The sequence below is a fragment of the Juglans microcarpa x Juglans regia genome, chromosome 1D (assembly GCF_004785595.1).
Source record: "Juglans microcarpa x Juglans regia isolate MS1-56 chromosome 1D, Jm3101_v1.0, whole genome shotgun sequence".
In the NCBI taxonomy this organism is placed as follows: Eukaryota; Viridiplantae; Streptophyta; class Magnoliopsida; order Fagales; family Juglandaceae; genus Juglans; species Juglans microcarpa x Juglans regia.
This window is the reverse complement of record NC_054594.1, coordinates 37,286,483-37,308,886: the sequence shown is the minus strand read 5'-3', so window position 1 is coordinate 37,308,886 and position 22,404 is coordinate 37,286,483. Positions and strand designations below refer to the sequence as shown.

Here is a 22,404-nt window from a genome sequence, read left to right as displayed (position 1 = left end):
AGGAAATAGCTAAGGGAAATGCAGCTAAAGGAAATAGGAAATGGAAGAAAAAGACAGCTAAAGGAAATAGTTAAGGGAAAGGCAGTTAAAAGAAACAGGAAATGGAAGGAAAAGACAGCTAAAAGAAATAGTTAAGGGAAAGGCAGTTAAAAGAAACAGGAAATGGAAGGAAAATGCGGCTAAAGGAAATAGCTAAGAGCAAGAGAGCTAAAGGAAATAGAAAAGGAAAAGAATGTTAAAGGAAATCGATAGGACAAAGCGACGACAAGAAGGCTCGGTGGAGTAAAACTCCACCCAAAGATCGACGAGTGAAAAAACTGACGGCGCAGCATAATGAGGCGAGACGAATGGAAAACAGGCTGAAAAATTCCTATCAGACAAGTCCGATGGAATTGGCGGAGTAACTGTGAGGGGATTTTTCCCCTCGGCCCATGGAATTTCCTAGGTCCAACCCATTGGAGGAGGACTCACTAGGAGAAAGGAAAGAATGAGGGAAAAAGGGGGGGGGGGGACAAAGGCATGAGAAGTGCAGTATCAGACATGAGAAAGTAATATCAGGAGAGAAAAATGGGTCATTTGACATAGCAAGGGTGTCAGAAGTGAAGGTATTAGGAGATGGGGGATGTCAAGAGAAAGTAGGAAAGGAAGGGAGGGTCAGATAAAAGGGACAGAAGGCTTACAGTTTTGAGGACTCTGGATTTTCTTCCGACTTTTGGGTTCTTCTTCGACTTCTTTTTCAACCTGAGAGCTTTACAGATGAATTCTTCTACAACAAATAGATCTATAGCTTTCATTGTACAATGAGAAATGAAGGGTTATGAGAGACTATAAACAAACTTATTATAGTGAAATCTCTCCTCCCTAAACTCCCGTGGATGAAGGCCTAGTGCCGAACCACGTAAATCTGTGTGTTCATCTATTTTTATTTTCTCTACATTTAAATAATGTTCATCGCCATAGATGTACGCACTGACACCGTACAACCGTACTAGACTATTGCCGGGGGCTCCACAAAGCACCAATCGAGGCCCAGTTCGAAAGACCTGAGCTACTGGAACCTGACCCAAAGGCATGTAAAACACGACATTAACACTTACTATTGATCAATTTATCTCTAGAGATTCTAGAACTTATAAAGACCACTGTAATGAATGGGACTAGAAAATCCAAAACAACAATCCAAGATGACCCCTCCCACCACAAATCACTAATCAATCACTTTTGATGTAGTAATCAAACCAAATGGAAGCACGACAACAACAATTTGTAGATCAAGAAATGGCTCTTTGAAATTTGTAATAATCGTATTCACGTGCGGTACCAACCCAAATCAAGCGGAAGCCATTGCAACATTCATAGGAGTTCAAGAAACTCATTCACAACATATAAGAAAGATCATTATTGATGGTGACTCACAAGTAACCATCAAAGCCATTGATCAACCTCAAAATACTTCTAATTAAAATATGGAAGTAACTGTCAGAGATAGCAGAGTTTTCCTCCAAGATAGTTGGAAACTAGTAAAAATACATCGATTTCAAAATTGATGCACACATTCCTTTGTAGAATGGGCACCTTCCAACAATTTGTACGAAATCATCCTCTTATTACAATTCCCTAGTGATTACTTGATTTTTTTTCCTTCTTTTTTTTTTTTATGTAGGATAAATAGGATACATTTTTATGTTTGTATCATACTATTTTTCTTAATGAAGTTTGTTTGCTTAGAAAAAAAAATTCTAAAATATTATAAAACCTAATTCACAAGACAAAAAAACATTGGCAAGTTACATCGACTCGTTGAAAGCTCTACATTGCGCGAAAAAATATAAAAAGTAACATCTCTCTTTTTCCCAACCAAACCTCCAATATGTATATTTTCTTAACCGACAGCGGGTGTCTGAGACAAAGTTCTAACTAATCCTGGATTCTCTGGAGTGCATAAGAAAAACTCCAACATAATGTATAAATCACCACAATCTGCCTACAAAAGTAGTAAGAAAACCTAAATTTGGAAACGACAAATCCTCAGTAATAGAATCCTTAAGTTAGTATGCGAACCTCCGGGGTCCAAGTTGTCTGTTCAGAAACAAATAACTTGCCATGATAAGCGATAAAATGAACTGAAGAGAGGCCCGCTGGTACAACATCCACATATTCGTAAAATTGCAGTCATATTCTCAATACACAGAACATACCCATATTCACCTGGGAAGCATCATGGCAATAAGGAAGCCCAAATTTCCCCGTACATTATCTACGAGCCCCCCAATCAGCCTTCCCAGGTGGCAATTACAATTATTTAATAGTCAAGCTATATTAATTTGTGTCCATCTAATTGCAGCATGAAATTGCATTTCATTCGATCACCAAAGAAAACCCTTGGCGTTCTCTGATAACAAAGCCTTTTGAATCCAATGCTCAGTTTGCACGGTCTCTGAGGACTTCAAGATCCATTTCAGTTGGGTCAGTCGCCTGGATCTCGTAATGGATGCCATCCAGCTCCCTTCTGAACCTGTCCTTTGATGTTGCATAGAGCATCTTAGCACGGATTCTGGATACAGCAGGAGACCTGGATTTATTGAGAAGGAAAAATTATTAACATCACATATTAAAAAAAACACAAAAATACAGCTAAGAGACATTCCCACAAGACTAGTATTCCAATCATTCCACAAGGAACATTGAAAATTAATGAACAGAGAACATTCACAACAGCCACATTAATGAGCCGAGTACAAATAGGAACTTTAACAATTTGGAAACATGCCCTTGCCAAGATCTGTCTTCAGCATCACTTGCATGGAGACCAGATTCCAGCTCTGAAACATTCTTAAACATCATTCTTTCATCAAATTCGAGAGAACTAGAGGATCATGAAACCAAAGAAAGGGGAATGGATTCTCAATGACCCTACAAATACCAACCATTAAAACCTTACTTCAACCTTCTCATTACAAGAGTTGAACTCTAGAAATCCTTACTATTGAAAGCACCCTTTCCAAATGCTCATCCAATAGTACACACCAGAGAGAGACATCATTGTCATCCCATACATTAGTAATCCTCTGTCTTCTAATGAGCAACACAAATGATGCTATTCTCAGAAAGACAAGGCCATCTTGTTGTGAAAAGGCCGCCTGGTCACTTTATTTACCCAGTTTTCATGTAATTGTGCATGGAAGCCAAATACTTGAATTATGAAGCTATTCTTCATAGAACATTGGCAACCACATAATGACATTGGCGACCACACGATGAAGGGAAGCTATCTATATCACCATGCTGCTACTCTAAAAAACAAAATGAGCGAGACATGAAACTTTGATCGAGATGGAGATGCTCCTGTGTCGATTACTAGTCCACATGTACCAAACAAATGACAGTTTAAAAATCAGATTGAAAGTTGAGAGGTAGCAGATCAAGGTTGGACAGGAAAACTTCATTTAGACATTGTTCTGTGATAGACTAATCATCGGGAAAAAAAAATAGTGGTCACAGGAAAAGATCATCTTAACACACCATAGAAATTAAGGGAAGGTCCATGAACACAATGTGGTTATGTATAGCTCCTTCTCAATGTACACACTTCATTCTCATTCCAACAAAGAAAAAAAAAAAAAAAGCAATGATGTATTCAGATTGCAACTTCAGCACTTGCCAGAGTTTTTGCCAATAAAAAGAAACACAGGAAAATACTAACATGACTGGTCACAGGATCTAAGGCACATTTGATGAGTGCAATACTACAATTGTAGTCTGTTCCCGACCAAATAGTACAGAACTAAGCAATTGCAAAAGAGACTAACCATGCAATAAAAAATATTTTGCTCTTCTGGCAGTTCTCAGAAGTCACAAAGTCGAAGTCATAAACTGCATATCGGCAATCATTCTCTGGCAAAGCAGCAGTGAAGTCCTCATAGCTCTCAGCCGGGCCACCAGTTTTTTCAACCACAACCTCTTTTTTGTTCTCATCAATCTTGAAAATTAAATAGCGGTGCACCTTCTTCCTCTGCAGTTCGAGGAATGTGGACTTACTGAGCTCAGCAACACCCATGCCAGAAGAAGCATTTGTCTGAAAATGAAGTTCGTTAAAGTACTTGATCTGATAAATTGTTAATAAATATAATTACGATGATAATGATGTTGATGAAGATAACGGTAATAGTAAAAAAGCAACTATAACAATATAGCAAAGATAATTCTGTATTGTTTTGTGATTTTTCCGATGCTAATCCTGAAAATATCCTCCAAGTGGCAGTTCCTATGATCAACTTTTTCTGGCACCTGTGAACGTCTTTACTTTGGGAGGGCTTTTGATTGGTAGGACTTGGTTACCCTCTAAAACTGTTACCATTTGACAGTGGAATGGCCCAAGGACCATGGTTATGGAGCTTCTTCTTGAGAAATGGAGCACAATTTTTGGTAAGTTCTTCGGCAGTATAGCATACATGAGTATTCCATTCTTTTTTCTTTTAATCAATTATCTTTATCTCTTCTTTCCTGGTTCACGTTAGTGTTTTCAAACACCGGTTCATTGGTTTAAGAAGCAAAGCACGGTTGTGGGTTCAAAATAATGGCTGCTCCAAACAATATAGAATCATCCATGAAGCATGACTTCTAATGCATTCAATATTCAACATGCACAATGCTTCAAGCCTTCCCCAGTTTAAACAATACCTTACAAAATAAGAACAACGCAAACATTCATCCAGACTGCAATTGATCATAAATAGGGAATTCGATTCGTAATACTTTTTTTATTTCAGATATTATTACTAAACTATCTCCCACATTTGCATGCAACCATACAAGCCATAACTGCAAAGAAATTCAGACCCCACAAGCAAGACTCTGAAAATAGCATCAACCCAGGTATTTACGATATAAGATGTATGTCAAATTACTTACATATATATATATATATATATATATATATATATAAATGTATGTAAAACATACTCAATTTCAGATTATTTAAAAATGGGAGGAAATAGGCACTGATACCCAAAAAAACTTCCCAAAGCAGTGGGACAAAACCAAAACCAACTGGTATTCAGAGCAAATCACAACCTTTTCAAATAAAAAACTATTTTAAAAAAGTGCAAGATAGATACTACTTCATTTCTTGATAAGGAATCAGAATTCCGAAACAATAAAAAGGGAAAATCAGTAAGGCAAAGATATATTCGACTTTCCCCAGTAGAAGCTCCATCAAATAAAATCCCAGAACTTAAAGAGAGTTACTCTGAACTACAAGAAATTAAGATCTATATCAGATTTAGATTCACGCCCAATTATATATTAAATAAAAAAAAAAAAAGAAGAACCAAACATTAGATCTAAAGAAAACGGTTGCAGGATCGAAACGAAGTGAAATAAACAAGAAGAGAAGGTTGCAGACTTGCAGTGATAGCCTAAGCTTACCCCTCTGAAAGACATTGCCGCTTTGATTGCTATGGAAGGGAGATATACACAGAGAGAGAAAGAGAGAGAGGACAAAGAGGCTGTGTGGAGAGGAGAGAATGGGAAAAGGCAGCCACCGAAGAAATTCAAACAGGGAAAAGAAGAGAAAAGAAGAGGAGGATTCGTGCTTTAAGGCTGAAGAAAAGAAAGGCACAGCGCCGCTTCAGTCACTCTTTATTCTTTTCCCTCCCAAAAAGGACAGCAATTACCCGGTGGACAGAATGGGAGCCCCCCATCATGCTTTGCTGTTAGATTTTGTCGCCACAGATGTGTGACACTGGTGATTGTTGATGGATAATCACTGAACAGATGATGGAAGTGAAGATTTTTTTTTTTTTAATTGTTCATTTTTTTTCCCTAGATGAGATAATTGATGAAGATCTTAATTTATTCCGAGAAATGCTTCGTCCATAGATAAATTCTACGAAAATTAAACTCGTAAATTCTATGTGAGATTATAAAATTTATTTGACTTATTTTAATTTTTAAATTTATTTATGTGAGATCTATTTATAAATCTAGGGTTGTACAAGAATTGACAGAATTGGCAGAAATCAATAGAGAACCGATTGGCTGGCAGTAGAAAATTGATGAAATCGACGTCGGCCGATTCGGTCCAGCACTGCCTGATGCAATATTATATATATTTATATATATATATATATATATCTTATGTAAAATGATGATATTTCACTTAAATGATGTCGTTTTACACTAACCGTTTAGGAAAAATATTAAAATAAATCGATGTTGTTTGGTTTAATTCACCAAACGATATCGTTTAAATTTAAGGTTTAATACCCCCTTCCGTCCCATTTCTTCCTCCAATTCTCCATTTCACTCAGGCTACTACGTTTGGATAGTGAGAATACCTGAGAAGTGTTGAGAATGTTTGTGAATAGTAGTGAAAAATTAATAAAAAAGTAATAATAGAATAATGAATAATAGGTAAAAAGTAATAATAAAATAAAGAATAGTAATGAGAGTACTTGAGGTACTCTTGATATCCAAACGTAACCAGACTCTCTCTCACGCAGTATTGTTTGCCGGTCCATCTCTATCTCTCTCCCTTGTCGCAACCTTTATTCTATCGGCCTCTCTCTCATCGTGCCACCGTCGGAACGCCGACAAACATATTGGAATCACGCTGAAATTGAGCATGTTGATTTTCTCCCTTTAATTGGCCAGTTTTAAAAATGTATGAAACCAGTCAATTTGATTTTGCCGATTTTCACCCCCACGTAGATCTAACACTTTAACTCTATAATACCGATAATTGTTTTTATTGAACCCTTAGATTTAGACAAGAAGAAACATAAACATATAAAGTAGTCTCAAACATTTATTAGGCATCTTTTTAAGAAAATGTATGGTACTCTCAATTTTATTGATAATCTTTTTTTGTAGCGGAGGAATATATTTTTACAAGTAGTGGAAGAGTTTATATTTCCAAACTAATACGTACAATAATTGTTCCAAACTAAGAAAAACTAATACGTACAATGATTGTTCCAAACTATCTAGTACAATAAAAGAAATAAAGTTAGTGTTCAAAAAATTTATATTTCCAGGAAACCAGATTTATCAGGAACAAAAATCACATACAATTTCCTAGGTAATTGTAAAATGGAAGAAAAAGACAAAGTAATACCCATCGCTTAAAGTTTAGCTAAGTCATCTGTCATACCATTACATTATCCGTATATATGTTACGTATCAAAACTTAAAAACTTGTTAAAATCAATTATATCTTCCCAAAAAAGCGTTTTTTTTATTTTTATTTTTATTTTTTTATTTTTATTTTCTATACCAGTTAACTACTAGCTAAGCATCCGACTAAACAGACATCATAAAAATCCAGTTAGTAAGAGACCTTAAATGCAAAAACTTATACAAAAATATTTGTACCAATCCCTAAATGAATGAAGAAGCCATGTATAAACTGTCCATAGTGACTAAACAATTTGCTCGAATGACTATAAATAATATATGATTTAATTTATATGTTTATCTTTCTCTACTTCTCTAATTTCAAATTCAGTCAAGAACTCTAAAAGGTACAAATCCGATATAATGCTATAAATTTGGGTCATTGCAAAGAGGCTATTTTATTAAAATGATAAGAAATGATTTGCACAAATTTCAAATAGAAAAGTTTCCATAAATATTCTGTAAAAAATTAGACTTCACCTTGAAAAAGTATGAATAAAATCATTCTTTTTTATTGGGACTTCTTTTTTTTTTTTTTTACAAAGGGTCTGTGCACGATTTGTCTAATTGGAGCTTGTATATAGTATTATTTAATATTATTTTTTCATAACTTTTATAAATATATTTTAAAAAAATATTTTAATCATAAAAGAATTACATAAAAGTAATTCTATAAACTAATGTGTGTCTTAATGTGATTTATTAGATTTTAAAATTATTTTTATTATAAAATCACGTAAATTGATTGGACTACACTTATGTAAGTATAAATAGCTGTAGCACTGTTCATTTTAAACGAATGGTAGTTGTACCAAACTTAAATTCAACTAAAAGGTTATAGTGTGACTGGGAGATAGGTCATCCAGACTCGCACATGGCTATGGCCTATGAGTCTCAAAGCCAGGGTCTATGTAGTAATGTACACATACTCACGACCATGGCTGTGAGTTTCGAATGCATGGACCCACGACCACACCTGGGTCTCGAAGGCGGACGAGCCATGGACCTCAAAGGCAGAAACTGTTACATCCAAGGTTGTGGGTCTTAAAGCTGATATTTTAAATATCCTACCGGATGCTATAAAACGAAATATTTTAATATTGATATCATTTTATATACAATTTTAAAATAATTGATATATAAATAAATTATATATATAAATATATAAAAATTATATTTTAAAATAATAATCTATATATAAATAAATTATAAATAGTTTAGTCTGAATTGAGAGTTAAAAAATAATTTTATAGTTTCAAAAAATTAAAAAAATAAAAAAAAGTTAAAATATAAGCTGATACGAAACACATATAATATCTATACTGATCACTAGGCTAAAACGGCAAATTTTGACCATGCTTACTAGTACAACACGAAATTAAAAATACTGCTAAAAGCCACACATCCAACACGATCGTAGACCCAACAAAGTTGTGGGTCTTGTCCTCACAAAGCCACACAGGAATTTGGTCTCGGAGGCATGGATCTTAGATGGGGTTGATTGGATTGCTTTTGGTGCGAGAGTTTAGCAGAGGTGAAAAAAGAAATAAATAAATAAATAATAAGTTGAATGGGATCGGATCAGTGCGGTACCAGTTTATAAGTGGTCCGGTGTGGGAAACTGGTTCGGTGTTCTAAACCGGTGTGATATCAACTTTCATAATTTGAAAATTGATTTAAACCGAATCTGACTGATATATAATTATAAGTTTTTATATTATATATATTATATACTAAATTCCTAATTAATACAATATGAAATTCTAACCTTATTATTTTTATAACATAAAATTAATATAACATGTAATATAATATAAAATTAATCTTATAATTTTTTATATAACAATTGATATAACATATACATTTTAATCTTATAATATAAGATTAATATAATATAAAATTTTAATTTTAATTTTAAACATAAACATTAATATTAAGTTATTACTATTTAACATACACTTACTTTTGGTGTGTGTGTATATATATATATATATATATATATATATATATATCAAGGATAAATACATTTTTATATATTTGATTATATATGCTCAAATAAAAAGTCTAGAACTTATATAGACTATAGTTAAATCTAATATTATACTGATATGTGTTAATTATTATAAAATAATATACTTATACTATAATATAAATAGACTAATAATTTGATATATATAAACATCATATTATAACTAACATAAATAATTTGTAAAACTGAAAAAAGGGGATCGGACTAGACTGAAACTGAAAAACTGGAAGTTTCGATTTCGATAGCGAATTAGTTTAATATTGGTTCTTAAATTTTCAAAACCAGTGTATACCGTTTTAGTTCTAAAAAATATATAAAATCAAACCGAACCGAACCGGTTAAACCCCTAGATCTTAGGTTGATTTGGGTTTGATTTTATTTGGAATTCAAGTTTGAAACATACGTTGATACAGTAAGACTTGATTTATTATAAAAAATTAAAATTAAAGTTTTTTACCAATCAAATATTGTCATGTCAATGATATGGAACGTGTTAATAGTATTAAAGATATTATTTACACAATGACTTACATGTAGAATAACTTTCAAGTTTATATATTTAATAAAAAAAATATGTACAAATGAGATGGTAGTTACATAGCCTCAAACTTGGTTTACATATTTAAGTTGAATCAATCACATATATGAAATTGGGAGGCGTTATTAAAATAAATTGACTTTAGGTGCAGAAACCAGAATAGAAATGCTCTATAAGCATCCATTTTGGCCCATATGCCAACTACTCAACCTCTAGTTTCTGCACTTTGCTTATTAGAATATGGAGCTAAAATATTTGTTTCATTTTTCTTTTCCAATGTAAGGTCGTCATCAAAATCAAATGCGCATAAAGAGATGCTAGCTATATTTCTTCAATATGATTTCTTGTAGAATATCTCTTTTTGAATTTGAAGTTGATATAGTAAAAAAATACCAAGTCTTACAAATTTAAATAAGCAAACTATTCTCATGTCTTCCTTTTTACATCCTGCATAGATGCAATGCTGTGTCAAATTTGACTTTCCTTATACCACGATCACTGCTGTGTTTTCATAATATTTTACAGGAAAAGAAGTTGATACGGAGAATACTCTACCGATATATTGGCTTTGTTTCGATATTAAGAACGAGGTTAATGATCATCTCTGGTTACTCTGACTGAAAGAAGTGAGTGATCTCTCTCATATGTTGTGTCGATTTGTTGTTACCCATGACATGCTTTAATTAAGCATCTTGAATCATATAATTTCTTGTACTAGTTCATCTTTGTATTAATATTACCCAAAAAACTTATATTCTATACAAAAAAAAAAAAAAATCTTACCAAACTTTAATATGGCCTCCACAGATAAATTTCTTAGTATACCACTAATCATAACATACATATTGTACCACATCCATTCTTTTCTAGTTTGAACTGAATTAAGTTGAGTTGAGATGATAAAATATTGTTAGAATATTATTTTTTGATATTATTATTATTTTGAGATTTAAAAAAGTTAAATTGTTTATTATATTTTGTATTGGAATTTAAAAAAATTGTAATAATAAGTTGAGATGAGTTGAGTTTAGTTTCCAAACGTACCGTTTTCATTCTTTGCATTTTACTGTTTCATACATTCATTCAATTCACTGGGTTTTTGACTATTTTTATTTGCACTTGTAGAAATAAATTACACTAGAAGAGAGAAAAAAAAGGAGAAAGCAAAGGAGAAAAGAATAGAAAAAATTTTAAATCAATTCCTTATATTATATAAATATATCAGAATTGTCCATGATGCTCTTCCTTCTCTGTCTTCTTCTTTTTTCTTTTTTCTTTTTTCTTTTTTTTTTTTCATTCAGTTTTAAGCTTAAACTAATTAACTGATATCCTTCTTTTCCAGACATTTCTTAATTTGAAACTGTACATATTCATTCGACTCATGAATTTTATGTAAATTGTAAAGACGATTTGATCTTATGCATGGTGGGAAAAAGAAAAAAAAAAAAAAAGGTTTTGTGAGATAATGGGTGTACTAATTAGTCACAGAGAGTTCCCATCTTAAAATTAAAAAAGAAAAAGAAAAAAATTAGGTTGACTTGACCCAGATTTTAGGGTCGGGTTGGGCTCAAACACTAAACAGTTTGACCAGATTGCAAGCCTAATTGTAAGAAAAGTTATAAAATTATTTAAAGCAATATCATTAAGCATCCATTTGAATTTAGAGATGATATCAATTCATTTCATCTTATTTTATCTAATCATTATAATTTTATTAAATTTTTATATAAAATATAATAAATAATTTAATTTTTTTAAATTTTAAAATAATAATATTTTATTTAACTTTTAATATAGATTTAAGTAACAAATAAATAGACACAAACCAACCTTTCAATTTATACCAAGGTGTTATTTGGATTTGAGAGTTTTGAAAGATTATGGAAACAATTTCTGAAAAAATGAGGGACGAATTATTTGGATTAGAGCTATGAATGTGATAATTTTAAGATGTAATTTTTCATTTCGAGTTAAAAAAATAGGAGCGAACGCTTAAATCCAGAAAGGTCTTGTCCATTATTCAATCCAAAGGCTCTATCTAAAACACAGGCTCGCTCCCTGCCCTAGGCCGAAGCGCTCAATTGTAGAAAGATTTTCAAGCCTTTCTCGGGATTTGTAATCCACCGCGAAAATGGATTCCGATGGTAACTTGTAACCATCCCGAATTTCCTCTCCTCTCCCCCAAAATATCCGCGGAAAAATAGAGAGAATCAATCTTTTTCCAATTTCAACTTTACAATCTTTACTATTTCCTGCCTCCGATTCTCTGGGAAATCGATTATTATATTTATATTATTTTTTAATTTTCCCTCTCGGGCTTAATTTGGAATTCTTTGAATTTGTGGTCTGCATGAAATGTTCCTAGGGCAAAGAGGTTCTACAAATCCTACGGCCTTGCTCCAGTCTCTCTTGAGCAAGAGGGAGAAGCTTCAAGAAGAGCTCCGGAACATCGAAAAGCAGGTAATTCGACTCTATTTGGTTGCGAAGAAAACTAAGCAAAACAAAATGGAAAGTAAATAACATAATGTGGGTTTGTGCTTTTTGTCATTTATTTGTTTTGGGTAAGTAAGGTTTATGCTTTTTATTATGCCCTCTTTTTGAAAATGCAAAGCACAGTGAAGTAGTTGAATTCCCAATGGTTTCATTTTCTTTATTTTCCTTAATTTAATGATTTACTTCTTTATTCAGTACACTAATTTCTTGCAAAACACCCATATTCATGTATTATTTCTAAGTATAACTTTTGAGCCAAGCTAAAGATTACCCGTGTTATCAAATTGTAGGTTTATGAGCTAGAGACGAGCTACTTGCATGATTCCAGCCATTTTGGGCACGTATTGAAAGGTTTTGAAGGCTTTCTTTCTTCGTCCAAGAACACAACAAAGTAATTGAATTCAAGACAGTAAATGCACCGATTCCTTGCCATGCAAATACATATCCCTTTTCTCCCCTGGTGATTTGAATGCGAATTGTATGTTTTTCTTTTCTAATTGTAGTGGTTGTTGATCTGCACCACATGGAAAGCGATTCTGGTCAACGAATTGGGCATGTTTGAATGGAAAATTTACTCTTTTATTGGTGCAGATGATGTGTGAAGATCATAAGCAGCTCCTCGTTATGTTGCTTGCAGGGTTGTATTGCGAGTTGTCTTACAATATATGTAAACAATATAATAGTTACAAAGCTTGAAATGAGAAACTGCAATTGGTTGTGATCTCACTCTTCTTCTTTTTTTAATGAGGGAACTTTTGTTTCATAAGTAGAATATCAGGAAGGAACCTGATCGTTGGTGTAAAGATCAGGAGACATTGAAAATTTCTTTAGGAAGATATAGGCATGTTGAAGGATAATTTGTAGAAGTTACACTTTAAAAATTAATTTGAAACCAAAGCTCATAAAATATTTCTTCTTTCATATCTTGTAGGGAGTGAACTGCTGAACAGGCAAACAAAGAATTGTATGAACAATTGTAGGGGGTGTATGAACAATTGCATATCAAATCTGCTGCTTTTGGATATTATGATATCAGATGAGAATCATGAACTTTTCATTTTACTTCTAAACAGACACTTGAAGCTTCTTAAATTACTTGCTTTTTATTGCTATTTCTGAAACACCTTATGATTTTGCACTTAATATATCAATTATTTGTCCTTTCCAAAATAAGTATGTATTAGAAACTTCAATAGCGTGATTGTTGACTTGATTTATTAATTGCAATCATATTACCAAGATGACGTTGCTTCTTATATACAAGGTATTCTTACATCTGTATGCATTGTTTCGGTGCTTGCAGTGAATGTGAAATATGAAATATTCAAGTGTGACTTTTGACTAGATTTTTGTGACAAAAGCTTTGCCTAAAACTGTTCCTGCAGCTTAAAGAGGTCCAGGAAATTCCAGCCTGAAGATAGACTCTTCTCATTGTCTTCTGTTACCTCACCAGCAGTATGTATTGAATTTCACATTATATTTGATGAACTTCTTCAATATCAAACAGAATTATCTTCTTGTTGATGCTGAAAACTCCATGTTAGACTGAATGCCATTGATCTTATAACTTTGCAACTTTGCTTATGTGAATAGAACTCTAGATGTAGATTGGGCTTGCACCCAAGGCAGATAAAGGGTTTCCTCCTAGCTAGTTGTTTTTTCTTTTATACACCTTGTGTACTTGGCTACACCTATTGATATTAATCAAATTTAGTTATATAAAACACAAAAAGATGTATCTTAAATAAGGGTGGCAATATGTGACACGACCCGTTAACCCAGCATGAACATTTCACAATAATAATGGATTTGAGTTTAGTCTTAACGGGTTCGAGTCAAAACCAGTTAACACGTTAAGACACAATTTATTAACGGGTTGATAACAGGTCAACCTGTTTTGACCCGTTATAATCTGTTATGATCCGTTAAGAAAGTTAAAGATATAATTATACCCTTGTACCTAAAAGTAAAATTGTTGTGATTTTAATTTCAATATTTTTATTGTTTGGATTGTAATTTTAGACTTGTAGTTTATTTTATATTTTTTTTATAGAGATTGTGATTTTAACATTAATATAAAATTATGCTAAACTTAATCAGATCAAATGGATTAATTTCGGGTCTATTCAACCCATTTACATAAACGGGTTGAAACGGGTCGGATCGGGTCGTGTCAACCCGTTATGTTAATGGGTCGTATTAGGGTTTGAGATTTTGACACGATAAGCTTAATAGGTCGTGTTCGGGTTGACCCATATAGTATAATATAGATGTTTTGACACGACACGAACACGATCCGTTAACATGATTTGACACCCCTAACTTCTTAAAGGGCGTTTTACAAAATATGTCCTAAAGCATTGAATCTGAAATCATTTTCTGTTTCAGATAATTGGGGATGAGAAAAATAAAAAGGGGTGTGGGATGTCCAATGCGATCACATTTTAAGGCAAGTATATGTTTTTCAAGTGAGAAATGATTCAAATAAAGTTTAGAGATTGGAAAAAGTTTATTCGAAGCGATATTTTCTGAGAAATATAAAATTTGATGATGTATTAAGACTCTTTTTACCCTTCTCACTCTGGCAATCTATGCTCATATATTTAATTGAGGGATCATAAAAATTAATGCAGAACTACCAGGGGGAGATTATGAAGTACAAAGTGGTCACCTCACAATCTATATGTATCATATGAATCTTTTTTGAGCTAATTGCTGCCCCTTTTCCTTCCTTGAATGAGTTTGCTTCCCTTTTATCATGTTTGTGCAATGTTTATTCTGTTTTCTACCAGAAGCTGAAATCACGAAATGGTTATGATGAGGCTGCATCTCACATAGGGTAGAGATATATTCAGACTTAACAGGACTGATCTCTTAAATTGTTTTTCTATGTTCAGGCTGAAGAACTTGGAGTTGGGCGCGATGGTGAACCCATATACATTGTTTTACATATATTCCTTCTCTAAAAAAAAAATAGGTTGGAAATTCCATAATTCTTTTATGTTTACCCTCTTCTTTCTATTCATTGCAGATGGAAGATCTGATTTTGGTCCAGGTCGGTCTAAGGGCGGAAGCTTCCCCACCAATGGCCAGTAAGTGTACCTTTCCATCTCAATGCATTGAAGTACTGAATATCAGTAGGCAAAAAAAAAAAAAAAAAAAAAAAAAAAAAAAAAAAAAAAAAAAAAAAAAAAAAAAAAAAAAAAAAACATAGATGTTTAAAATCATAATTAATTATACTGAATTTTCCATTCATGAGAAATTCTTTTGGCATCTTTCAATGTATAACGCAAACCATATTTTAGGGGGAAGCCAAAGAAGGGAAGAACAGCATCAAGAGATGGAAAGAGAATCAGGCCATCAAGCGAACAAGAATTTGACGAGGAAGATGATCCTGATTTGAGCTTGAGATGAATTGTACTTGATGAAGGAATGGCTATACAAACATTCAGTGTAATTGCAGGTTATAGGAGTTAAAAGAGAGACTTGTGTTGTACTGTATCCTAGGAAGTTTCTCTTTTGGTCAGGCTGACTAGGTTGATTCAGGATGGCTGCGTTGCATAATTAGCTTGTCTTTAGCAATGAAATGCCTCCTTAATTTATGTATTCTTTTCACCTCAGGGTTCTTACCCAATTCTGTTTCTCTTCCAATTGAGGTGTAAGTATTATTGTATAATCGGGAAAAAGAGAGTGAACAGATTAGGTAATAGATATATTTCGTCGTCACAGTTTCAATAAGGTGATGCGGATAAACCCCCCACCCCCCAAGCAACATGCACACGCACGCACGCCCATCTTTTCTTTTCTTTTTAATTTTCTTGACTCGGCCATGTTTGTTGAATGCAATCATGCATCTCTCCCTCTCTGCGTGTGTGTGTGGACAGGCAGCGTGGTTCTTAATAAAATTAGAAGAAAGTTTCAAAGTTATGCACAGGCAACCTAACTCGGGAAAGTACGAACCACAAGAAAACCTTAATACGGAGGGTTGAAAATTGCCGGAATGATTTGTTTATTTGAAAAGGCCTTGTTGGTTCTGTAGTGAAGGACTTGGGAACATCTTCCAGAAAGAATGACTTTTTGATTGCTTTGTACATTCGAATGGCTCTTCTTTTAACCCTCCCTCCCTCACATACCCCTTGACTTTGTATTTCGTTCGTTCTTCGTATCTTCAAGAATCACCCGACTTCTTTTCCGAATCCTGCTAAAACGATGCAGATCATCTTTTATTATAAGAGTTCAACAGGAGAGATACCAAGAGAACTTTTTTTTTTTTTTCGTATTGGATTATCCATAATCTAAGTACAGCACCTCATCCTGGGCTTCATATGCCAATACCACTCGATAAATTTTCTAAGAGATAAATGCATTTTCCGTCTTGGTTTTGCAATCGCATCTTAAATTACTAAAATTGACATATTACTGTTTACAATATAAAATTATTAAAAGCGGATATTCTGAATCCTTTTTTAAGATTTGATCCTTACAACTGTGTTACGGTCAAATTAATGCAAGGTCTCGATTGGAAATAATCTGAGGATCTAATGTATGGTTTTGAAATTATATAATTTTTCCCCATTTTTCATTTCAACTTGTCACACTTCCATGGGCTTGCTTCTGTCAAATTTAAAGCCTGAAATGACAAGACAACGACAAAGTATACACAAATGGGCCACCGCTCGTCCATTTATTGGACTTTTATAATTATGGGATACACTTTGTCATGATGGTACATGGTTTCACATTGGCAGTTTGAGTTTCACGTACGATGATGTTTTTGGTTTTCTTCTCTGAATTGGCAAAGACTTTCGAAATTCCCTCTGCACCAAGAGATCAAGCAAGCATCTAGATCCCGCTTTAAAAGATTAGGGATATTGAAACTTTCGCCCACCAATTCAACACCCATAATTTACAGTTAATGTATAACAGACTGCATCATACCTAATACCCGTTTTCCTGGTCGAGTATTACCTAACGCTTTGATATTTCTTCAATCCCATGCATGCATTATGATCAATCCAAGTTTGCCTTCAGCAATAGTCGGATCTCTGTGTTTCCTCCCTGAGATATATATTAGAATTTGCAAACCTTATCTTAAACTACAGATGTTTGAATTTTTGCTGCATCAAGAACGAACGTACGCGTTTGATGCTGCCTGCAGTTGACATGGGAACCCCATTGAGTGGATATGATGCAGCTTGCATGTTCGCACGCATATTAATTGTCAATCTAGAAACGATGAAGTGATCATGCTGAGATCAATATGTTTCATTGCTGAGTGACGTGCTTGGCGCAGGTGACAAAATCAACCTATCCATGGAAAATCTAAAAATATGCAGTAATTTTAAATTAAATTAAACACCGTGCCTTTGTCACATTGCACATGCTGGGAGAATTAACCCAGTCATTGATATGACCCTAGCTAATTATAATTATCATGGGTAGATTTTTTTGGGTTCAAGATTGGTTGGCTAGCTCTGGGAATCATTCAAATTTTACCTATTTGAAGGGGTCTGTGTCAGTATGCATTTCCAGAAAATATTTAGGGAGTGAAGAAGACAAAAGTTAGAACAGTACTAATTAATTCCGATAGAATAAAATAAATCAAATAAGGACGAATAAAGAGCATAATTAATGATGATTACGAGGTTAGCTAAATAAATAGTCTCCAATCATCTAATATCACATGAAGAAATGATGAGAGAATGATGATAAAAAGAATTATGTGTAACATTATTCTTATATATATATATATATAAATATATATTCTGCACAACATATTTCCGATCAGACATTGGAGCATACTATTTGGGGGCTCTATACATGACTTTCAAATACCAGTTACAAAAATATTTTTTTTTAATTTTTTTTAACCTCAAGATCAGGATACTCTATAATAATATATACACACACATATATATATATATATATATTTATATATCGATGTGTCAAAATCCCAGAAAGACAGAAGTCACTAATTTCATATATATAATGCTTCTTTTTAACAAGACATGCAGTTTAATTAGATTTCAATTGATCTCTTACATATACATATATGTTGTAAAACTTATCGACATTTTTATATTGGCTGTGTGTTAGGGTCTCACAAGGAGATGGGGTAAGGAGCGGCGATGGGGGACACAGAGAGATGCAAGTATCGAAGGAAGTAGATGGAACTGAAGTGAAGAGTTAGGGATTTTAAAGGGAACTCGCAACGCAGCGTTTAAGAAGGAAGGATGAAGCTCACCGTTTCAGGGAATGACCAGCACGACGTCGTATGAGGATGGGGAACGTTTCGCAGGCTACTTGCCGTTCAAGTCCATTAAGTCTTAGTATTGTCGTATTAGTCTATTTTTGCATTCTGTTTTCAATTATGTTTTACTTTACACGTGTTGCAATTTCCTTTGTCAAGTTTGTTATTCTTGCAAGGATATGTAGTGGAACGAACGTCTGAACAAGGACTGGAAAATCATTATTAAGAAACATCTAGAATTTGGAGGTTAAGGGCCCTCGAAGAACCCTTTGGCAATTTGATTCCTCAGTTGCTTTTTATCAAACAGTTATCTTGCTAGTTCTTTAAGTGTGAATCCATTTACATTACCTTCTCCATTCTGAAACCCTGCACTACAACCCAGAAACTACCTACATCCACTCATACACTCAGAGAACTCTTACAATTGGTATCTAGAGCCCACGGTCCTAATGGCTAAAAATACAAGATCTAGTAAACAGCAGGAAATGCTTACTAATCACGAGCACATCATTCAGGAGTTAAGGGATCAAATGCACCAGATGAATGACATGATGCGCACCATGATGGCTACTCAAAATCAGATCCAAACACAACTTGTGACTCGGGATCCTCGTGTAGATGGAGAACAGGACCAGATGGAACACCGACGACCACCATTTAGAGGAATCAAGCTGGAGTTTCCTTCCTTTGATGGCACAGACCCGACGGGCTGGATTTTTAAGGCCTCACATTACTTTGACTTTCACCAAACACTTGGTACCCATAGACTTCTCATGGCTTCCTACCATATGAATGGTGAGGCTCTTGTGTGGTATCAGGATGCTGCAGACACTGGCCAATTCACATGCTGGCAAACTTTTATCCAAGCTCTTCAACTTAGATTCGGGCCTACTGCTTATGATGATCCCATGGAGGACATCACACGCCTCAAGCAAACCTCATTTGTGGCAGAATACAAGGCCAGATTTGAAGCTCTTTCCAATAGACTGAAAAGACTTCCAGATTCCCATAAGTTAAGCTGCTTCCTCAGTGGCCTTCGAGATGAGATTCGACTTCCCCTTCGTATGTTCAACCCAGTAAATCTGAATGCAGCATTTGGCCTCGCACGAATCCAAGAGGAGTATATTGTCAGTTCAAGGAGATCAACAAAAACATGGGGGGATAAGGGCAGTACATCTTATTTCAGTAATAACCAAGGGGGATCAATCAGTGAAAACACTCTTAGAATTACCAGACCAACAGTACCTACAAGAAAAATTTCTTCTATGCAAATGGATGAAAAAAAAAAAAAGGCTTGTGTTATCACTGTGAAGAGAAATGGAACCCATCGCATGTGTGTAAAACCCCTAAGCTCTACTTACTACATGGTTCAGAAGCTGCTGCAGAAGACATCACTGATGAAGTATTTTATGACTCAACAGAACCTGAAGAGACGGGGCCTAAACTACTGCTTGGAAGTAATCCAGAAATTTCTCTCAATGCACTCACGGGCACTCCTTGTCCGAATACAATGAGGGTATGGGGGAAGATTGGCACCTCTATGGTGGTGATTTTGGTGGACTCCGGAAGCACCCACAATTTTCTGGATCCTCTAATTGTAAAGAAAAATCAGTTACCTATGGATGGAGCTGGACAGCTCAAGGTACGGGTGGCGAATGGTGAGCTCTTGCAAAGTCAAGGCTATTGCAGTAATGTACTCACTAACATACAAGGTACCACATTCTCTCCCTCATTTAACGTTTTATCCTTACCTGGATGTGGTGCTGTGCTGGGAGTACAGTGGTTAAAAGGCCTTGGACCAATTACTTGGGATTTTGCTAGCTTAGTGATGCAATTTCGATGGAAGGGTAAAATGGTGGGGTTGAAGGGCCTACAATTAAGTGATACTACTTTTGTTAATGAAGATGATAAATTTTTGTTGCAAACTGTTCAAAAAGGGAAGGCACTTATTTTACAGTTAATAGATACTGAGGTGGAACAGCCATCTCAGCCTTGCTGCACAAAAATTTTTCAGTTGCTAGAACACTTTCACCAGGTCTTTCAAGAGCCTGTGGGCTTGCCTCCTCCCAGGTCTCATGACCACAAGATCGTTTTGAAGGAGGGCACTAGCCCAATCTCTACCCGACTCTATCGATACCCTCACTACCAAAAGGCTGAAATAGAAAAAATTGTCTCTGAATTACTGACAACTGAAGTTATTAGACCCAGCTCCAGCCCCTTTTCATCTCCTGTATTATTAGTCAGAAAACATGATGGCAGTTGGCGTTTATGTGTCGATTACAGAGCCCTCAACAAGGAAACTGTTAAGGATAAATTCCCAATTCCAGTAATAGATGAATTACTGGATGAGTTATATGGCTCAGTGATATTTTCCAAGTTAGACCTACGGTCTGGCTATCATCAAATCAGGGTGGTAACCGAGGATGTCCATAAAACAGCCTTCCGCACCCATGAAGGCCATTATGAATTTTGGTAATGCCTTTTGGGCTTACCAATGCACCCTCTACATTTCAAGGGCTGATGAATACAGTTTTTAAACCTTTCTTGCGGAAGTTTGTGTTAGTTTCTTTTGACGACATACTGGTTTACAGCAGCAGTATGGAAGATCATCTGGATCATTTACAGCAAGTCTTAAGGACCTTAGCTTATCACTGTTTATATGCAAAAAGGTCTAAATGTTTGTTTGGGGTGAATGAAGTAGAATATTTGGGGCATATTGTGACTATTGGTGGGGTCAAGGCAGACCCAAAGAAGGTGGCAGCCATGCTTGACTGGCCGGTGCCTAAGAACACTAAATCCTTACGAGGATTTTTGGGGCTCACTGGGTATTATCGTAAGTTCATTAAAGGGTATGGACTCATTGCATCACCACTTACTGAATTGTTGAAACTTAACTCATTTTTATGGAGTGAAAGGGCAGCTACAGCATTTCAGGATCTGAAGACAGCCGTGACTTCACCACCTGCTTTGAGGCTGCCAGACTTTTCACAACCTTTTACACTGGAATGTGATGCCAGCGGGGGAGGCATAGGAGTTGTCCTAATGCAAGAAGGCCAACCAATAGCTTTTTTCAGCAAGGCTTTAAAGGGTAGAGCTCTGACCCTATCAACTTATGAGAAGGAGTTCCTAGCACTTGTAACAACAGTTCAGAAATGGCGACCTTATCTATTGGGTCAGGCTTTCACTATCAAGACTGACCAGCAGGCCTTAAAATTCTTACTCGAGCAAAAGGTGGGCACGGTAACCCAACAAAAATGGATTACCAAACTTATGGGATACGACTTCAACATCCAGTACAAAATGGGGAAGGAAAACAAAGTGGCAGATGCACTTTCACGAAGGCATGAGTTTGAAACAGTTCCTGAGGGGTCGTTAGCTGTTATTACCTTTCCCACCCCTCTATGGATTGAGGAACTAAAGCATACTTATAGTACCTCAACAGATTTACAGCAACTATTAGCCAGATTTGACAATAACCAGGAGGTGCCTACTGGTTACACACTTCAGCACGACTTAATCTTAAAGAAAGGAAGAATAGTGGTGGACCCTCAATCGGCTTTCAAGAGCAAAGTTCTTAAGTTTATACATGAAGATCCCCAGGTTGGACACTCAGGATTTCTTAAAACTTACAAAAGAGCCAAAAGAGATTTTTTTTGGAAAGGTATGAAAAAGGATATCAAAAAGACAGTCAGGGAATGTGATGTATGTCAAGTCAATAAATCTGAGTCTATTTTACCCCCGGGCCTCTTGCAACCACTACCTATTCCTGGACAAGCTTGGGAAGCAATTTCTTTAGATTTTGTGGAAGGGTTACCAGTGTCTCAAGGTGCAAGTGTTATACTGGTAGTAGTGGACAGATTCACTAAGTATGGCCATTTTATGGCACTCTCCCACCCCTATACAGCTGCTGGGGTAGCT

At 34.9% G+C, this 22,404-nt stretch overlaps 2 protein-coding genes and 1 long non-coding RNA gene across 4 annotated transcripts; 1 reads left to right on the top strand and 2 right to left on the bottom strand.

The window, feature by feature from the left end:
- Positions 1-1,463: 1,463 nt before the first annotated feature.
- LOC121251794 lies at positions 1,464-18,503 on the bottom strand. The gene is made up of 3 exons (XR_005938120.1): positions 18,411-18,503; positions 12,924-12,927; positions 1,464-1,476 (listed from the first exon to the last, which is right to left on the bottom strand). It is a non-coding gene; the product is annotated as an uncharacterized LOC121251794 (long non-coding RNA).
- LOC121251784 (actin-depolymerizing factor) lies at positions 2,140-5,936 on the bottom strand. Its single transcript, XM_041151138.1, has 3 exons — positions 5,428-5,936; positions 3,810-4,075; positions 2,140-2,572 (listed from the first exon to the last, which is right to left on the bottom strand). Exons 1-3 carry the CDS (start codon positions 5,440-5,442, stop codon positions 2,422-2,424), a joined length of 432 nt encoding a protein of 143 aa, XP_041007072.1. The 5' UTR covers positions 5,443-5,936; the 3' UTR covers positions 2,140-2,421.
- LOC121251768 (chromatin modification-related protein eaf6) lies at positions 11,625-15,887 on the top strand. Of its 2 annotated transcripts, XM_041151122.1 has the most exons (7): positions 11,625-11,887; positions 12,109-12,203; positions 12,527-12,627; positions 13,622-13,691; positions 15,134-15,161; positions 15,268-15,328; positions 15,542-15,887. In XM_041151122.1, exons 1-7 carry the CDS (start codon positions 11,875-11,877, stop codon positions 15,648-15,650), a joined length of 477 nt encoding a protein of 158 aa, XP_041007056.1. In that variant the 5' UTR covers positions 11,625-11,874; the 3' UTR covers positions 15,651-15,887. The 2 variants fall into 2 exon arrangements, with proteins under 2 accessions (XP_041007056.1, XP_041007065.1); XM_041151131.1 differs by lacking the exon at positions 11,625-11,887 and having other exon boundaries at positions 12,099-12,203.
- Positions 18,504-22,404: the final 3,901 nt, after the last annotated feature.

What these genes read in the sequence shown, in the direction of transcription:
- LOC121251784 (XM_041151138.1), bottom strand. An exon ending in AAAATATTTTTTATTGCATG is followed by an intron (nt 2,573 to 3,809) that starts GTTAGTCTCTTT and finishes CAATAAATCCAG; the next exon opens with GTCTCCTGCTGTATCCAGAA.
- LOC121251768 (XM_041151122.1), top strand. An exon ending in TCGTCCAAGAACACAACAAA is followed by an intron (nt 12,628 to 13,621) that starts GTAATTGAATTC and finishes CTGTTCCTGCAG; the next exon opens with CTTAAAGAGGTCCAGGAAAT. An exon ending in ACTTGGAGTTGGGCGCGATG is followed by an intron (nt 15,162 to 15,267) that starts GTGAACCCATAT and finishes TATTCATTGCAG; the next exon opens with ATGGAAGATCTGATTTTGGT.